General features: G+C 42.4%; 1 protein-coding gene across 1 annotated transcript in view; it reads left to right on the forward strand.

Moving 5' to 3' along the window:
* LOC124614040 overlaps positions 1 to 20,207 on the forward strand; it is a 422,676-nt gene that overhangs the window by 326,747 nt on the left and 75,722 nt on the right. Inside the window, exons 3-4 of the mRNA XM_047142870.1 lie at positions 3,437 to 3,578; positions 13,345 to 13,347. Coding sequence (XP_046998826.1) covers positions 3,437 to 3,578; positions 13,345 to 13,347 — 145 coding nt within the window. The remainder of the gene's footprint in view (positions 1 to 3,436; positions 3,579 to 13,344; positions 13,348 to 20,207) is intronic.

Raw genomic sequence — 20,207 nt, forward strand, 5'->3', positions numbered from 1 at the left:
TTCGATTTAACTTCCTTTAGTGTCTGTTTGAAGAACTGTTTCACTGACTGACCTTACATTTAGCATTATGCAGTCTGCATCCATAGAATTACATTACGCAGCAAAGCAGTGGAAGACTTGAAAGCTGTGCCTTAAGAAATATGTCTTTGAGAAAATGTGGTGTAAGGCTGAAAGAACAGCAGAGCTGACTTCCACTACAGATCTAACCATGGTGAGATGATAATAATACACACACGTACAACTGACAAGTTTCATGTTGCATGCATTACCAACATTTTCAGGATACGCCACTCGGCCAGGAGTTGTTTCATGCATCATGTTTCGATTCAAGAACAAATTACTCTCCGCTGCTGAGAAGAACGTACGTGGCAGCGAATCGAGTGTGCTTTGTGACATTCTCTATAGCAGAATAGTACGCAAAATTCTAAATATATTATCGCTATCATCAACATATATGACTGACTTGACTACATGCAGCCGACGTGAATGTATTAAATCACCAGACCTTTTCAGTAAGGGGGGGGGGGGGGGTTGTACCTTGGAACACATTTCAGATTTTTCGCATTTTCATATCCCGTTTTAAAATGATGGCATTCACGTTTTCGCTGTAGCAGATTTTTTCTGAAATTACAAAATTACTCTGGAAAACTGAGGAATTTCCGAATGTGAAAGAACTTTCCTTGGTACAACATGGTCGTATATCTAGGAACAAATATTCTATTGAAATTTAAAGGTATTGCAATCGTGAGAATCTCATCAATACTATATTTAATACTCTATCTGTTACATTATTACGCTGCTACTCGCCAGTACTCACTAAGTGAAAGCGAAGTTAGTAGAAGTATTATCTAAAACCAGATACAAATTAAATACATTTTGAAATAAAAGCTATTGAAAACCAACACAAGTTTCAAAATATCCATGCCGATCTACAGTGTCCAACGGGCACAATATTTCGGCGATCATACATGTCGCCATCATCAGGTGAACTGACGGACTGAGCTCCTGTGAACGTGCCGGCACGGAGATCCGTACGCTATGGATGCTCAGAGGGAACTGGGTTCGGTCGCGGCGGCGGCCGATTTAAATACCCTCCGCCCGCAGCGCGCTCCCTTCACTGTCCGCGCCCCGCGCCACGGTCGCGCGGTGGAACGGATTGCGACGGCGTCTGAGATGACGTCGGAGTGATGGCTCTGTCCGCCGTGATCGTCACAACTATACGTTTTCTCGATTTACTCTTGATTAACCCAATCGCTGGTTCCCAAGCCTTGTTAAGATTATAGCCACAGTCACGGTTTATGAGGTCGTCATTGGTGCGAATTTCGATGGACTCTCTAACAACGCTGTCCTAGTATCTCGACGCCTATACCAGAATCCTCGTGCATTCATACTCCATAGCGTGATTTTCCGACTTGCTCGGATACATCAGTCGAGTGTGCCTCTGGTGTTCACGGCATCGATTCCCGACGGTACGCATCGTCTGACCAATATAAGACTTGCCACATTGGCACGGAATCTGGTACACGCCGGCCTTCCTCAACCCGAGGTCATCTTTGGCGCTCCCCACCAGCGCACGAGTTTTGTTTGGAGGACAAAAAACAGTTCCGACCCGGTGTTTCTTCAAAATGCGGGCGATTTTCCCCGAGAGTGCGCCTGTATATGAAATAAACGCAGTGCCTACCTCCTCCCTCGTGATTTCACCCATCTCCACAGGTTGTGCTGTAGTGGTTGGGCGGAGAGCCAAAGATGACCTCGGTTCGAGGAAGGCCGGCGTGTACCAGATTCCGTGTCAATGTGGCAAGTCGTATGTTGGTCAGACGATGCGCACCGTCGAGGATCGATGCCGTGAACACCAGAGGCACACTCGACTGATGTATCCGAGCAAGTCGGCGGTCACTGAACATTGTTTGTCTGAAAATCACGCTATGGAGTATGAACGCACGATGATTCTGGTACAGACGTCGAGATACTGGGACAGCGTTGTTAGAGAGGCCATCGAAATTCGCACCAATGGCGACCTCATAAACCGTGACTGTGGCTATAATCTTAGCAAGGCTTGGGAACCAGCGATTGGGTTAATCAAGAGTAAATCGAGAAAACGTATAGTTGTGACGACCACGGCGGACAGAGCCATCACTCCGACGTCATCTCAGACGCCGTCGCAATCTGTTCCACCGCGCGACCGTCGCGCGGTGCGCGGACAGCGGAGGGAGCGCGCCGCGGGCGGAGGGTATTTAAATCGGCAGCCGCCGCGACCGAACCAAGTTCTCTCTGAGCAGCCATAGCGTACGGATCTCCGTGCCGGCACGTTCACAGGAGCTCAGTCCGTCAGTTCACCTGATGATGGCGACATGTATGATCGCCGAAATATTGTGCCCGTTGGACACTGTAGACCGGCAGTACACCCGTGGATATTTTGATTATCAAATACGCCGGGAGAAACTCAAGAATCACAACACAAGTTTCATTTTTCGAGACGTAAAAATAATAACACATTATAAAAACGCAGTTAATTTGCAACTATCACATCTTCTATTGTAGAAGACTTTTTGATCAAGGTTCAAGATTGTTTCCGACTGACGAAGTATGGCTTAACTTTCCACACTTCACACAACTGGTTTTAATACTACATCGAATTTTGCACACCATAAAAGTCTGTCATACTGGACACTACTTAAATTTGTAGATCTGAAAATATTTACAAACGCTACACAAAACAAGATCCTACGTCTCACAACAAAAACAGAATAATATTTCGGAAACTGCTTATGGCGGTCTCTAGCGCACTTCTTTTTTCATATGATCCTAAATTCGGTCGATAGGTTAAAACATCGGCCTGAAAACGTCATGCGTTCTTAGATACATTGATCTCAAGATACAGCATTCTTCCCTACACTTTTACTTCCGGATTCATAATGGTCAAATTCTTCATTTGTTTGGCCGCTATCGGTAACTGTTGGATAAACGTGTTCTTTCGTAGTTCCAATGTCTTTGGAAATTTTATGTGCCTCTAAACAACAGCTACGAAAAATTAATTTGATAATGTAGCACACTAATAAAATAAAAGCGGACGAAATTAAATGGCGAACAACGAAACACGACTGAGCAAGGCTAACACCGAGTTCCACTATTAGGGAAATATTTTTCGGACGCGGGGTGGGAGGCAGCAAGAGGAAGCACTTTCCCCATACCCATTGCAAACTTTCTTCTAAACTATGTACTGCAGTTGGGCCATGCTATAAGAACCATATTCTATTTTCTTAGAGAATTTTATGAAGATAGGGTATTGGATTAAAAATCTATTGAAGACGAATATTTTCCATTCGTACTTACTCGTATATGAAAGACTTTTACAAGGTCTCCTTTTTCCTGTGCGTACTTGCCTGTGGTATGTGAAGATTTATAATGTTTTTAACGCAATTTTTTTGATTTGCAGAAATCCACACAGAGGAAGAGATAAACCATCCAGTACTGGGAAAGATGAAGCTTGTAACTATACCCGTGCCAAATACACACACAGGGGAAGACTTCACCAAAGGGTATATGCTCTTCAACGACGAGGAATCGCCTGAAGAAAGGTAGACTACAAATTTGATATAATATTTTGATATAATATCCCGAAATATATGGCTATAGGAACTTTTTCAACTCCGTAAAAATCATAGTTGTAAGTCGATCGAAAATCCCTCACTGTTTTTTAGTTAATTTTATTTTAGAAGTTGAGGCTGTAATTAAATTGGAATTGACATGAATTTTAGAGATATGCGTTTATTATTACGCGTCTTCAAACATAAGGGATTTGTGGGGACGTAGAACCTGCCACATCAGTTATCTGAAATACGCGCTCTATGCTACACGCATTGTGTATCGTTGCGAGAAAGAAAGCATTTATGTTAAGTGACGGGAGTGCGAGTGATTATTTATCGTCATAATTACCACGCCCGCTCCCCGTACATACAGACTCATCACACCATGTTCAGTTTTCACATCTGCACGTAACTATTACGCTACTCTTATGTGCCTTGTTCACATAAAAATATTTTACTTTAATTTCGTCCACATTGTTTATGAGTATCTAGTTTCACTGTGTAGATTTTTATTTGGCAGTTAGACCAAGCATCATGTTTCAAATTGAGGTTGATCGAAGGCAAAGGTTAAGATACATCCGTGCTTTCGTGATAGTACGAGCGGCTAGAAAACTGCTACACTGGACTCCAAGAAGATCTTGGCGAGGTCTTTGATGAGAGTAGCTGAATCGATAAACCTCTAATGACATCAAGCGGAATTTATTGTGTTGCCTGTGAACTGTAGATATCAGGCAAAACTGTTTATAGTGTGTATTTGTATATGAAAGGAGAAGTGACTCTCCAGGTTCGCTACTGCTGAAATATTACATGTTGAGTTTGAAATAACTTAATTAATTACTTTAATTAACTTCATGTTGTTTAGTAGCTGAAGTTTGTTGTTGTCAGAGGAGAGTCCATACTCGTTAGATGCATGAAATGGAGGCGCAAAGGACCTGCTAACATAGTAAAAAACTGATAAAGATAATGACTTAGTCAAGGCATTCGAATTCTGTCGACTCAACTAGACCCAAGAGCCACCTCGACAAGAGTCTTCGTAGGGTGTGCATATAGTTGCTGTGTCCAATAAAACCTATGTTCTGGCTTTGGCATCTACTATTAACCCTCCACCTGTCGCGCAGTTGTTTTGTGCACAACACCCGGTTTATTTTATAACTGCCATCTTTCGATTCAGCATCTCGGAATGTTGATGTTAGCTATCCGTCGCGACAGATACTCTTACCTCCTGCCCCTCCCCTGGGTACATAAATGTATTCAGTACCAGTGTTGCTAGTTCTACTGCCTTTGCAGATTTCCTGCTTTTCAAAAAATCTACTGCTCTACTGCTAAAAAGCAAATAAAAGAGCAAGTCTACAGTTTTCTTAGCACATTCGTGTTTATTACTTCAAAGTAATTTCCGTTTGGCATATTTAAAAGTTGTGTCTTATATGTGCCTGGGTAACGATAACTCGCCCTGTCTGACAGCGAAAAACTAAGCAGATTCTTATGATACAGTGTAATGAATCTTAACAGTTCCAGCCGGATCTAAAATATGTCATTTATTTCCGTATGATGTTGTCAGTATGTCCACGATAACCCCTTCGTTATTCATTCAAAGAAAGTAATGACATTCATATTGTATTTCCATAGCTAACATTGTGCGAAAAACGTGGGTTAACATTGACTACAATGGTGTCAACGTGTCATAGACTAATGGAGATGGTAAGATGTGCCACTCGGTGTCAACTGTCTTGAGCTACTGGAATGGTATGGTGAAAGGTTTGAAAAACTATATAATGTAATCGGTTGACGGTATGCGTACTGCCAACAATTACTAAATTACTGCATTTCACTGTTGGAGACAACATGCCTCATTCGCTGCTAGCTGGACGTGGGGTATATTTATAGCTCTACAGTTAGGCCCGTTTCACACTGGTGACGGTCACCAGAGACGGTCACCGACAGATATACACTCGTTTGAACTGGAGCGTTCTCACCGTAACACTACACTGTCTTACCGGGCCACTGTGACGCAGCAGTGACCCACCCTCGGCACATGTGACGGACAAGATGACTGTGTTCACGGCAGTCACCGCCAGACATGCATTAGCTTGAATCGGAGTGTTCGCACTGGGACACATCACAGACACAGAGCTTCAGATTTACCAACAGACGGCAGTCATTTTTGAAACAGTTACGCGAAGCATTCATTCTACATTATACTGTACACATTGTAGCCACGAGTTTAGATTTTAACACAGAAGACTTTATAAGTGAAGTAGAAAGTCCTCCTGCTATTTGGGATGTCAAAAGCGATGACTATAGCAACAAAGTGGTGAAAGCGAATGCTTAGCAAGAAATTATACGAAGTTGCTTGGCAAGAAATTATACGAAGTTTGTTCCTGATTTCAATGAGAAGAGCGTGGATGAAAAAACAAAATTGGTAAGTTGTATGTTCGTTTTTTCAAATTTAATGCCTTATTTTTTCGACCATAAAAGAGTAGCGAAATTTAGTAGCTACGACTGTAAAGACTAGAAGGGTAGTAACCTTCAAGCACACTTGCATCCCCCACCCCTTTTCTTTTGCATTTACCAGTATAAAGTGCACCTTTTCGAAGTCTTCATGCGATAAGAAGGAACAAAATGGATGAACGTGGAAACCATTAACTCACACCTACAGGGCGAATGAAGATGAAACAAAAAAAAAAACATATTTCAAAATTTTCATATCAGAATTAAATGTGCGTCTTATCGTCGTCTTATGGTCCGAAAAATAGAGTTAAAATATTATTGTCCATTCCTGTGATTTCTTCTTTCACTTCTCTTAGCAGTTCAGCAAAAGAAGTTTTCGACATTCGAAAATACTGAAAAAACTTCTTCTCATCTTGTCTCAGATCGACATAAAGAGTTTCGTTCGGAGGCTCGTCTGTGTTTTGAAGGCAATATATGAAGACTTTCCTACTGCCTTGCTAGGCCTAACGCAAGAAAGGATTTTCTGTTCGGGTTGTCTCCCTTTGCCTTTAGAGTTTCTCCTCCACCACAAGGCAGTGGTTCCCTTCTCATTTAATCCCCAGGAAGGAGGGTTGCCTCATCTGCCAGCTATGCCGTTCCGAAGTCTTTTTTTTTTTTCGCCGTTGCTGCCATTAAGGTCTTCACCCATAACCCTGGGCATGGGTTCCGTGTTATACCCCACGGGATTGGGTTCCTGCCCGAACTCAGTCACCTTGTCACTCCGGCCTATTGAAGTGTAGGTGCCCACCCCGCGACGTGGATACACCAGACAGGAATTACCCCAGTGGAGGAATAGGGAAGGGGACCCTACATCCCTGGAGCTGGGTTAATGATTGTGTATGGTGCCACAATAGCTAAATTAGCGTAATGGTTATGGTGTTGCATTGCTAAGCGAAAGGTTATGAGTTCAAACCTTGTGCGGTTGGTAATATTTTGGGCTCTCATTAAACTTTGACAAAACACAGTATATACAGTTCCACTCAGTAAATGGAATGATCCCATTAACAAATGTAGACTTCGATCAGAAATCGGTAGCTAAGGTAGAATATTCAAAATTTCTAGGTGTATGCATTGATGAGGGCTTGAACTGGAAAAAATACACTGAGGATCTGCTGAAACGTTTGAGTTCAGCTACTTATGCTATTAGGGTCATTGCAAATTTTGGCGATATACATCTGAGTAAATTAGCTTACCACGCCTATTTTCATTCTCTGCTTTCGTATGGCATCATATTCTGGGGTAACTCATCATTGAGTAAAATAGTGTTCATTGCACAAAAGCGTGTAATCAGAATAATTGCTGGAGCTCATCCAAGATCATCCTGCAGACACTTATTTAAAGAGCTAGAAATCTTCACTGTAGCCTCACAATATATATATTCGCTAATGGTCTTACTTTTTGTGACTTACACATTTTAGTAAGATATTACGCAAAATTCGAAAAGTTTGCGATGATTTTGCGTTTGGCGCGCATTACACCATATGTTGCTGCCAATGAAATTTAGCTAACATGTTGAATGTTTGTTCTGACTGGGGAGAGGCCTCTATCTGTCTCCGATCTCGAGAAAATGGATCCTATGTAGCGCATTCACTCCTCATCTCACACCCGCAGGGATGAAATACTCATAACATCCTTCATATCTCCTAAACCGCACCAGACATCGAAACAAGATGTTGGCGAATGGTGGCACACAAGGAGGAGAGTTCTTTGCCAGTTCGTAAGCACATTGGACTTTCTTATCTATTGCGATATATCAGAAGTTGTTTCTCTTTAATTTTTTAATTCCTGTAACTGTAATTCTTGAAGAGTTATGGACAGCTAGTGAAACAAGTTTCCTAGTATGAAAATAAACATGAAACTTCTTCTCTTATTTTTCCGCAAATTGACACAGTGAGGTTTCTCGTAAACTGTTGAGCTCTCTCGTCGCCAATTACTTGTATAATGAGACACTGTTTCAGTGAACTGTCATAATGGAAATGAAGTCCCATGCTCCGTAGCTGCTGCAAAAATGATTTTCTGCAAATTATACTGTGTTTTGGCAAAAGAAGCATAATTAAACTTGTCAAAAAGGTAAATGTGGCCGTTACTCATAAATGGTGGTGCTTCTTCGAATGAGAACAGGTTAGCAATTCGCACTAAAAAAAATTGCCAATTCTGTTGGGATTTTGGTTGAATCCCATAACCCATCGTATATTTAACACTGAGCGACTGGGATGGAAACTGGATTTTATTCCTTTTCGTCATCTAAGCAGTATTAAAATAATGACGAGCGTTGCTTGAAGGCGGAATGATATGGCACATGCCAGATGCTGGTTACTCACCTACGGCTTGCCAAACTGACAATGTGTGATCGCGAATAAAATAGTTGTTATTGAGAAAAATAAACAATTGATCTGTCGCACAACACAATGGTCAGTGTATAGTCAACAGCTGAGAATAATGCGCGCGACAGGAATGGAGGAAGCTAGCTAAGCGTGCTTTGTGAGAGGAAGAGTTCACGTCGTTCGAAAAACATTGTCGTGTAAGTAGGTCTGCCTTCGTCAGCAATATATTTCAACAAATTAAATATATCAAATCACCACCCTCCTTCAGGATACTCATACTTTCGGAATGATACCGATCGTTACTTCATTTATGTAGCCTGTTGTATAAGTAGAGTATTAATGCTGACAGTGTGTATGCAGCCCCCGAAACGCCTTTTTCTCGTCACGACGAGCCGCTTAAAACATCGTTATTCATGTGGGCTTCTCGACTGTTTCTAGCTTCATTGGAAATGTGATGTCCACATGCACGTAGTATAATGTCTCTTATTACATCCATATGCGAGTAATGATGTGAAACTTATGTTCTTAATATCTTGGCCGCTTTTTACCAGGAGCACAAAGGTGTCATAGTTGTGGAAATTACTTCTTGTAACAGATCGTAGAGATACGTCAGCATAAATATGACCTCGTTTTGCTTCCCTGTTTTGCTTCTAGATCACATGATTTTATAATATTCTTTACTTTCTTATTCCCTACCCTCATGATGAGTCATCTGTTCGTTCGTACGATCTGAAAACTTTGTGGAGGCAGAAGATAAAATTCCAGTGGCTAATGGCTCACCAGTTATTGAACTGTGCATTGTTCTTGACAATAGAATAAACACAACAAACAAGTATACAGATATAGGTAACGAAAAACTATTATGTACTAACGAAAAGAGATGGAGCGCTTAAACGGCGAAAAACGAAACTCTACTCAGTGACAATAAAATTCAGTTTATTGTAAGGCTGCATTTTTCGGATGGACATTAGGTTTGTACTTGAAGTCGAAAAATATTCCATTGTATATAACTACAAGCTGTTAGGCTACCGCACGAGCTATTCGACAGAGAAAGCGGGTTGTAAAGTGGGGAAAGAATTTCATATGACATGTACATTTGTTGTTTAAAATAAAATTGCCTCTACATCAACGGAAGAAAATGTACAAAAACTTGTAAATCAAACCGAGAGTAGTCTTTTGTGTGACTAGCAACTTTGTCATTCTGTAAAATTACATTGTCAAGTGGAAACGAACAGTAAAAAGCCACAAATCCGTGAATACAATGGTGTTCATGTAAAAACAACCATCACAACATTTCCGTGTGTATAAATCTTTAGATACGAGGGTGAGTCAAATGAAAACCTTAAATTTGTAATAACAAATCGAAATTTCGCGCCGTTATCCTGGTAAGTTGGTAAGCGTGCTACAAACAGCGTGCAGAATGACCTGTAGGTGGCAGCATAGTGCTGATGCACACATACCGTCGCAGTATCAGTATAAAGATGGCCGCCCCACTTGCGACTTGCACCAGAGAAGAACAGCGTTCTGTTATTCGGTTTTTGCGTAGTGAAGGTGTGAAACCTATTGAAATTTATCGACGAATGAATGTTCAGTACGGTGATGCATTTTTGTCACAGCAGAAGTCGACGAATGGAGTAGGAAGTTCGCAAATGGTGTGACTTCAGTGGAAGATGCTCCTCGTCCAGGTCAGACACAACGAGTTGTGACTCCACAGAACATTGCAGCAGTTGAAGCCATAGTGAAGGAAAACCGCCGAGTGACACTGAATGACATTACAGCATGTTTACAGATTAGTCATGGGTCAGCACATCACATTGTGCATGATGCGCTCCAGTTTCACAAAGTGTCTGCAGGACTGGTGCCACGGCAGCTGACTCCTGAAATGAGAACGACGTGTTGATGCTTGTCAAGAACTTCTTCGGCGCTTTGAACGAGAAGTTGATGGCTTCCTTGCAAGAATCGTTACTGGGGACGAAACCTGGGTTCACTTCCACCAACCGGAAATGAAGAGAGCGAGCAAGGAATGGCGGCGTTCCTCCTCACCAAGTGATTTCCATATGTTTGGACCACTCAAAGACGCAATGGGAGGAAAGAAGTTCCGTTCTGATGAAGAGGTACGCCACGCGGTGCATGAGTGGTTGCGCGGACTACGAAAAGAATTTTTTTCTAAAGGAATTCATGCACTTTGGAAGCGCTGGAGGACTTGCATTGAGCGTGGGGGAGATTATGTTGAAAAGTGATACAGCCTTGTACCACTTTGCACAAAAAATAATATTTAATAAATATTTAAGGTTTTCATTTTACACCCTTGTATTTGGATTTTCAAAATAAAAGTAACGATGTCCTGTGGCGGAGGAAATCAACTGGCCTAATCACTGTAGCATTGTTTATTCGTTCTATAAACAGCTATGAATTTCGAAACTCCGTCACAGCTCATTGGTTCCTACATACAGGCTGCAGTTTATATTTCTTTGGATGTACAGATGAATCGAGAATTTTCTTTGTTTATTTCTGGGTAATAATAACGGAGAACCATATCTTCCTCAGAGCTTGAAGCTGTCCTCGACATGCCGAGTGTAACCGAAAGATGCTCGTGTGCGATGAACAATACTCCCTCTCTTCCACGCTCGCTCAAGGCAATGAGTACACCCGGAGATTGGAAAAAAGTAAAGAACAAAAGTGAGTGGGAAAGTGAATCTAAATTTAAGTGATGGCTACAACGTAATAAAAAGAGCAATAATTCTAGATACTTTATTTGTGAAGAATGGAGAATAGGTTGTCCAGTATCTGCTGCTATCTTAATGCATTTTAGAGTTTCTTTCTCCTGATGTCGAGTTGTTGCATCTGGCAACATTGGTCAGTAGGCGCCTGGCTGTAGTATCGAAGCCAACGCGCGAGCGGTGGAGGGATAGCAGCTCGAGACGAAACATACTCTCTGAATTGGGCCTTGAATATTGATATATGTATTCCTTGTGTATAGCTGCACCGAAATTCTGTGATTCACTTTAAAGTGTGAGACAGAGTACTATTTATTATACCACATATGTAGGTTCCGTCCAATTCCGTTAACGGCTGAAGAGTGGAAAGATTGTTTTTCGTGACGCCCCTGTGCGAGCTGCCGTGTCCGCTGTACTCGCAACATAGTTGAATCAAGAATATGTAATGTCACCGCTCTGTTATACCGGTCGTGGTAATTTATGACCGAATATGCACTGGTCGGCACAAGAAAGTGCTAACCCACAGGAGCGTATTTTTCGTCAACGCTTATCATACTGTATGATCAGTTAAATTCAAAGAGAACAACATAAATACAATAAGAAAGCAGTTTATGTAGTATACAGCATTTTCTAGCGGTAGATATTGATTTACTTGTTGCTAGCATGTGATGCATACGGAAACACAACAGAAAATGTCATCAAACCAATCCATACTAAATTGAGTCTTAGCGTTTTCTTCCGTCGCTCCTTCATATGGTGCCTTGCTTCAAGTGCCTGTTAAGATTTTTCTGCAGTGTTGTCACATCAATCCACACAAAACTAACGTTCCTGCTTTGCATATGCCCGGAATCCCTGTAAAAATCCACGCACTGACGCAGTATTTCACTATAGTACATAAGTATTTTGTAAGTATTCTTCGACTAACAGCAGTTTACCAGTATAGTATGTACCAACCAAAGTCAGCCATTTGCCTTACAACTGATCTTGTGTGTTCACTGCACTGCATAATCTCTAGACATTGGTACACGAGCTATTTTCACATCTCAGACTCTTAACAGTTGCTGATAAATCGTCTTGAAGGGCTGCTCCATTTTTTACGTTTCTTGAAGTGTACAGCTTTACATTTCTCTACATTAAGAGATAACTGCCACTTCTTGCACCAGGACAATATTTTCTAAACATGTAATTTGATATAAAACTTTATTGTAAATGTGTCATCTGTGAAAAATTTGATTTCAAATTTCAACCCATACTATCCGCTAAGCCTCTAATGTATAACTTAAACTCCTGTAGCCCTATTAGGCTTCCAAGGAGAAAACCATTATTTATACAAATGACTTTCAGTGTGGGATTGTTTGTTTCGTTCTGGTGTCCGAAAAATTATCAGTCCAGCCACAAACATGGTTAAATATCCCATAGAACCCTAATTGCTTTAGAATAAGTCGGTGTTTTGCTGAATCAAACTTGTGTGTAAGTTTTAAAAATCACTAGCTTTTAAGAATGACACTTAATGTGTGAACAGTGCGAGATGGTTTGTGCTTGATTGTTGTTTCTGGCATTAATGCAAGTTTCCAGGAAGAAGTTCGTTTTCTTTCAAGCAGGTAATCTGCAATTCTGCTAGAATAGAGCTGAATAGTATTCTAGGTAGTTCTGTGAATCAATTCTGTAGCAGTTTTGGTGGACGGAAGTAATATTTTTATTTACGAGAGTAATCCCAAAAGTAAGGTCTCCTACTTTTTATAAGTACAGAACCCTGTTTGTGTGGCAGTTGGTCACACTGTTATGAAGAGTGCTTCACGCGTTGTGTGGGCAGGCCGGAGTGGCCGAGCGGTTCTAGGCGCTACAGTCTGGAACCGCGCGACCGCTACGATCGCAGGTTCGAATCCTGCCTCGGCCATGGATGTGTGTGATGCCCTTAGGTTAGTTAGGTTTAAGTAGCTCTAAGTTTTAGGGGACTGATGACCTCAGAAGTTAAGTCCCATAGTGCTCAGAGCCATTTTTGAACGCGTTGTGTGTAAACATGAGCACGTCGCGCTGAGGCGCTCAGTCTTGGCTTGTGAGCCGTTGAGAATGGAGCTCCCATTGGATGTTACCGCCAAGTGCGAATTGCACGCAGTCATTCGGTTTTTGAACGCAAAAGGCACTGCGCCGATTGAAAATCAATCGGCAATTGACGGAAGTGTATGGTGAGTCGTTTATGGATGTCAAAAATGTTCGTAAGTGGTGTAGAGAGTTTGCAGCTGGTCGGACCGAAATTCACGACGAACAAAGGAGCGTTAGACCGTCAGTTTCTGAGGAGGAGACAGTGTTGAAGGTTGAGCAAAACATGCGTGAAGATCGGCGGATCACCCTGGATGATCTCTGCACGTTGGACCACAATTAACGCTGGCAGGTGCTGTTAGACTCTGAAAAAACTCAAACGGGCAATTCAGAACCGGAGAAGAGGAATGTTGAGCAAGGGCGTACACATTCTCCATGACAACGCTCGCCCACACATCGCTTGGCAAACCGCTGCTTTCCTGCAACAATTTCAGTGGAATGTAATCACCCACCCACCCACCCTATAGTCCTGACTTGGTGCCCAGTGACTGTCACCTGTTCCTAGGTTAAAAGAACAGAAAGCGATTCAGCTCCGACGAAAGGTGAAAGAAGAGGTTCATAACTTTCCGAAGCGAGGAGCTGGTATGACATGGGCATACAAAAACTGCCACAGCGTGTAAAAAATGCATCGACAGAAATGGTGATTATGTCGAAAAATAGCCAGAAGTTCAACCTGTAAACTGATGTAAGCCATTGTAGAAATAAACAGGTCTATGTACTTATTAAAAAACAGAAGACCTTACTTTTGGGATTACCCTCGTATTTTACTCGTTTAATTCCATAGGACCAAACTAAGGAGCAAATCTTCATGGTCATGGCACGTGTCAGTACACGAAATTACAACAGAAAAGTAATAGTAGATAAAATAAAATGTTTACAAAACCTAAAAAGACGATAATCTATAAGTTTATATAAACACAATTAACAATGTAACACAGAAATTAAATTAGGTTTTCAAGGAACTTCTCGACAGAATAGGAGTAATACATGAGGTAACGCGTCATTTTAGATTTGCGTGGATTACTGCTAAGATTTTTGAATTCTTCTGCACAAAAGTCAAGCAGGTGGGATCCAAATGCGGATTGGATTTCTGCCCAGTGTTCATTGAGTGAAACCTGCCAATTCTTGGGAATAAGCAGAGATTGTTAATAAACGACATTAAAGAATATATTGAGAGGTTAACGTCAGAAGCCCCAGACTAATAAACAGTGGTCGACAGGAAGTTTGCTAACTTAACACCACTTGTAGCCCAGACCGCCCGTTTCTGAGCTAAAAATGTCCGTTAAGAATGGGAAGAGTTAACCTAAAGTAATAATACTGTACCTCATAAACGAATGAAAATAAGCACTGTAGGCTACTTCTCGTATCGAACTATCACTTACTTCAATGTTGTTCTAATAGTAAAAATAACAGCGTTAAGTCTTTCAACAAAAGTCTGAACATGTGCTTTCCACGACAGTTTACTACCTATCTGAACACATACAAATTTGAACTATTCAGTCCCACTTATCATATGCCCATTATGTGTAGTTAAAACGTCAGCTTTGTTGAATTGTGTGTTAGAAACTATAAAAAGAGTGTTACTGTGATTTAACTTTAGTTTATTTCCTACAAGCCATGAACTTATGGCTGGAATTGTACTATTTAAAACAGTGCCAATATTGCACCTAACATCCTTTACTACCAAGCTAATGACATCAGCAGACAGAAATATTTTAGAATCACCTGTAATAACAGAAGTCATATCATTTACATAACTAAGGAGTAGGAGTGGCTCGAGCACTGATCCTGGGTCACCCACCCTGTAGATGCCCCACTCGGACTCCACATCATAATCATTCTCAATACTGTGGAGAATGACCTGCTGTCTGTTCTTAAAGTAAGATGTGAACAAATTGAGAGGTATCCCGCATATTCCGTAATGGTCCAGTTTCTGGAGCAATATTTTGTGATCAACACACTCAAACGCCATAATTAAATAAAAAAAGATGCCTACTGTTCGAAATCTTGGGTTTAATCTATCCATTACCTCACAGATAAAAGTGAATATAGCATCTTCAGTTTTTAAACAACTTATAACACCATACTGTTCATCTGACAGCAAATTATGTGATATGAAATAATCGATTATCCTTAAATACACGTCCTTTGAAATAACGCAAGAAGATAGTGATGGCATAGAAATAGGTCTAAAATTGTCTCCATTACACCTTTCTCTCTTTTTACAAAGTATCTTTGTTACAGAGAACTCTAATCGTTCAGGAAACTGACCATTCCTAAAGGAAAAATTACGAATATAGGTAAGTACAGGGCTAACATGTGCAGGAAAGTACGAGTATTTCAGTATTCTGCTAGATACTTCCTCATAGCCATGACAGTCCTTAGTCTTCAGCGATTTAATTATTGACTCGACCTCCCCCTTGTCAGTGTACGGAGGAATGTCTGTCTCATCGGTCTCGGAAAGCCATTTTGGAGGAGGGTTATACACTGAAGAGCCAAAGAAATTGGTACACCTGCCTAATATCGTGTAGGTCCCTCGCGAGCACGCAGAAGAGCCGCAACACGGCGTGGCACGGACTCGACTAATGTCTGAAGTAGTGCTGGAGGGAACAGATACCATGAATCCAGAAGGGGGCTGTCCATAAATCCGTAACAGTACGAGGGGTCGGAGATCTCTTCTGAACACTACGTTGCCAAGGCATCCCAGATATGCTCAATATTAGATCAGATGAATTCGCAATTGCGAACAATGACTACCATCAGCTGTAGAATGAAATGACGGACCGGGACTCGAACCCGGATTTCCCGCTTTCGCGAACTGTACCTTATCATTTTTTTAGTATTAAGAAAACAGTTCCTAGAGGGTCTTAAAATAAAAGTCAGTGGTCGTGCGTTGCTGTCGAGAAAGCTCCTTCGCATAACCTATTAACGTCCTCCATAAGGTTGGCTTCGCGCACTCGATCCATCACTGTATGACAGAACCATAAGAATTGCCATGCTACATGTTCTCCACCACGTGTTCGCATTCTGCATCACACAGGTGAGAGACATTCATCATCCAGTTACCCCTCCGTCCCCATACCTGCTGTCTATCAAGGTTAACCGTACAAATATATGCCTCATGGTCTGTAAACGTGGTCGGCCAGATTTCTGCATCCACCGTCGACATGGCTAACCCTTGGAACATAGGTCCAATCCAAACGGCTTGCGGAGTGGCTCGTAAAAAATGTATATCCTGGTTGGTTGCGATACTTCAAGTCCCATGCATCGACTAATTCCATCCCATCGAACAGCTCCCGAAGTTCTTGGCTAGGAGTGTAGTTAGGATGTTGGACTATCCTGTTGAGGAAGCATCGTATCTCCCTGGAACAACGATGTAACCTCATAGGCGTAAAAATTTGCTCTGTCTCTTCTCTTATCAGAACCTGATGGTGCGAACATATTGATCAAACGTATTCCCCCTATGAGCACGGCCATACCACGGGCAGAAAGCAAATACTCTAATTCATTTGCACGTATCCCTTCTTTCATTAGTATCGCAGTGCCAACACCTCTGTCACACAGGGAACAGTAAATATCGTAACCGTAAAAGTCCGAGAGGGGAAGCATACGAACTTCCTGTAACAGCGCTACCTCTAAATCTGCAGCCTTTTATCATGTCATTGAGCATCATTATTTTTACCGGCGTCCCAATGCTATTGATGTTAACAGACCCTATCCGATAAGCTTGTTGCATGGCTGTCAACATAAGCAGGGCACCTTATGGTCGCTAATTCTTCCGTACACAGGCTGCTTTCTTCCTAACGTCCCCCGCCGTCCCCTCATATGGTCTGCCGTTATTCCGTGCACTCTTCCGGTCTTATACCGGGAGAGTTTGTGGGAGCAGTTCCTCCGGCATCATCTGTTCCCCACGGGGGTGGGTCTTCCGACCAGTCCCCTAGCTTCCCATCGTTGTCGTGCGTTGTAGGCGCCTAGCCTCCTCAGTAGCCTGTTGCCGTCGATCGGACTCCTCCGCTGTTCCTGGAGCATCGTCATAGGAAGGTCGCGTCGCTGTCTCGCAGGCCACCCCTGCATACACGCTAGGCATTTATTCTGTATCCATGGTCGTCTGCTCTTTGCCCGAAAACGCCGTTGCCGAGTTTCGGAATCAGAGGTCAGCGTGGCCTCTGGATGTTTGTAGGGGGACGCCGGAATCGTGCGCTGTATTATCGTCGTCTGTAAGGGCTTTATCAGAAGGGGCCGTAAGCGCCACCGAAGAGAGGGCGTCCTGTGACTTCCTCAGGCAGTGCAGCGGAACGTCGTCCTCGTTGGCTCGACACGTTCTGCCTCTGTCTGTAAGTTCCGGTATGCTTCTGTTCCGCGGCCTACGTCATCGCGTAATGCGGCGACATAGGTCATGGGGAGCATAGTCGTATTCGGTGTGAGTGGTGGATCATCCCGTGGCAGCTGCAACAACCTGTGTTAAGTACACTCAGAACGCAAGTGTCCCTCCTTCCCACACCCAGAGCACGTCCTTAGTTGTCCGTCGTAGATGATAATCGCCCTCCAACCAGCGATGTGCAAGTATGACGGAACATGTTTTCGGGGTTCGATCCGAATTTGTCTGACGCCACTGAGGACAGGATACGTTTTGAAACTCGCCCATTTTTTGGCCACATGGGATAGGACCGTGCCGTAAGGACGCAAGGCGTCTGTCACCAATTCTTCTGGCCCCTCGAATGGAAGCTCAAAGACGTGGATCGTTCGTAGTCCCATACCGGTGTGTTCAACTGTAACTGCTCCAACATTTCAGTCCGAATGACAGAAACGAAGACCTTGTCGGTGTCGGAATAGAAGTTCGTCATATGCCGCTTCAGTGTACGTCAGGTTCGATTTTTACCTTGTCCTGTAAATAACGTTCTATCTCGTAAGCCTTCGGTCGAGCATATTTGTTAACAAAACTAAATTTCAGTGTCGATTTGCGGAAAGAGAAGGCCATGTTTCGTTCAGTGCATTACCGCGGTACACCGCTACAAACTTAACGTAAACACCTCTCGCGCAAACGTGCGACAGGGGTTCAAACACCGTCCGAACCGCTGCGCCGCCGAAGGCTGACTGTGCCATTTGGCTATCCATGCAAGACTCACGGCCAGACCCAAACTTCCACATGTCGTCAAGCATACGTCTACGATCTGTACACGCACATTCATTATGTGTATTCACGTAGAGATCAGATGTGTTGAAAGTCGCTGGCCCGGTATCGGCAGATACATACGATATTGCAGTGCCGGCGTTATTCTGATGACGATGCACTACGGTGATCACAGCCATTACTAAACACATCAGATGAATTCGCAATTGCAAATAATGACTACCATCAGCTGTAGAATGGAATGATGACAATGAAAATTTGTTCTGGACCGGGACTCGAATAAGGATTTCCCGCTTGTCAATCGACTGGTCGATTGTCATGGCTTTAGGAGTCGATCTCTACAAATCTTTCTCCGAAATCTGTTTAAATGAACTGTGTTTTGTAAAATATCAGTTTCTAGACACTGAACGTTTCGCATGGTATTTTAACTGTAAATCTGATAACTGTTCCCTGCCTATTTTGTCCCAACTTTCATTTCTACATCTACATGTGTATACGAGGGTTGCACAGAGAGTAATGTACCGCAGTTGTTTCTTCAACAGTTCTTTATTGAACATAATGAGAACTACACACGCGAAAGAATGGTGTTTTATCTGCACACCCTATTTTTCCACGCAATCTCCATGGAGTTCTAAGGCCTTCCTCCAGCGCGATTCCAGGGTGTGTATGCCCTGTCGATACCATTCCTTGTCCTGGTGAAGGAGCCAGTGCTTTGCTTATTGACAGATGCAACGCCGACGGTCAGAGTCGTAATGCATCTGTCCTCGCGAATGCCAACATCAGCTCGCTGCAACATGTCAGGTGTGACAACTGTGGATGGCCTCACCGGCCGCTGCAAATCGTGGAGCGCCGCCGAACCGCCTTCTGATGACCTCACCCTCCTTGCCCAGCAACAAACTGTACTTGGTCGACTGTAGATGCTCCACAGATTTTGCACAAGCGTTTGTGAAATTCCCCATAGTTTCTTTCAGTGCAGTGAGAAATTTAATGACAGCACATTGCTTGAACGTACATCACCTGTAGACGTCATTTTGAAACTGTCCTGCAACTACGCTATCTGGGGTTGCCAAACATAGAACTTTTTTCCTTGTACATAAACAACTAAAAATCTCGTACTTTGGCTCTCAAGGCTATTACATTTATCAAGCATTTAAAAGGTTATAAAACCAAAAAGAAGACATATTAAGTGAGTGTGAATTTAGCAGGAATTTGTTAATTTAAAAAATTTTGAGTTAAACAAACAAAATGTTAACGGTGGCCATATTTTCTAGACTCAGGCTCTAGACACATTGCTCGTATCGGCTGTTTGGGCGTGGGTAGAGACGGTGTGATGAGACATACTGGAATGCGTGAATGCTTAATATCGATCAGCAACTATGATATAATTTAATTTCACTCTCGGAAGTAACAACGATTCACAAAAGCGCATAATACATCGAGATGAATGCACATTAATAAATATTTTCACCACGAGGTGATAATTTATTAGTTTATAAAAATACACAGGTACATGATATATTATTGTAATTATTATTATTATTTAGACGATCTTTAAGGCACTTCAGTTAACTGTGTTGTTAGCTGACTGGAATATATTCCCCTCTCATTGCTGGAAAAACCTCTTCGCTGCTTTGGCAAATGTTTGGTGACGTTGAAGCGTTTATCATTTCTGGTCTGTCATTGGAGGTGCGACTTAGACCACGACACCGCCACAGATCTCTCAACTGTGGCGCCATATAATCTACGTCTGCATACAACTATCAAATTTTTGTGGTATTTTCTAGCCTTAGATTATGTCTCCAAATATAATGTCAGGTACACACTCAGCCTCACTGACATCGTTCTTATTTATGTTGCCGTA

The sequence above is a fragment of the Schistocerca americana genome, chromosome 4 (genome assembly GCF_021461395.2).
Source record: "Schistocerca americana isolate TAMUIC-IGC-003095 chromosome 4, iqSchAmer2.1, whole genome shotgun sequence".
In the NCBI taxonomy this organism is placed as follows: Eukaryota; Metazoa; Arthropoda; class Insecta; order Orthoptera; family Acrididae; genus Schistocerca; species Schistocerca americana.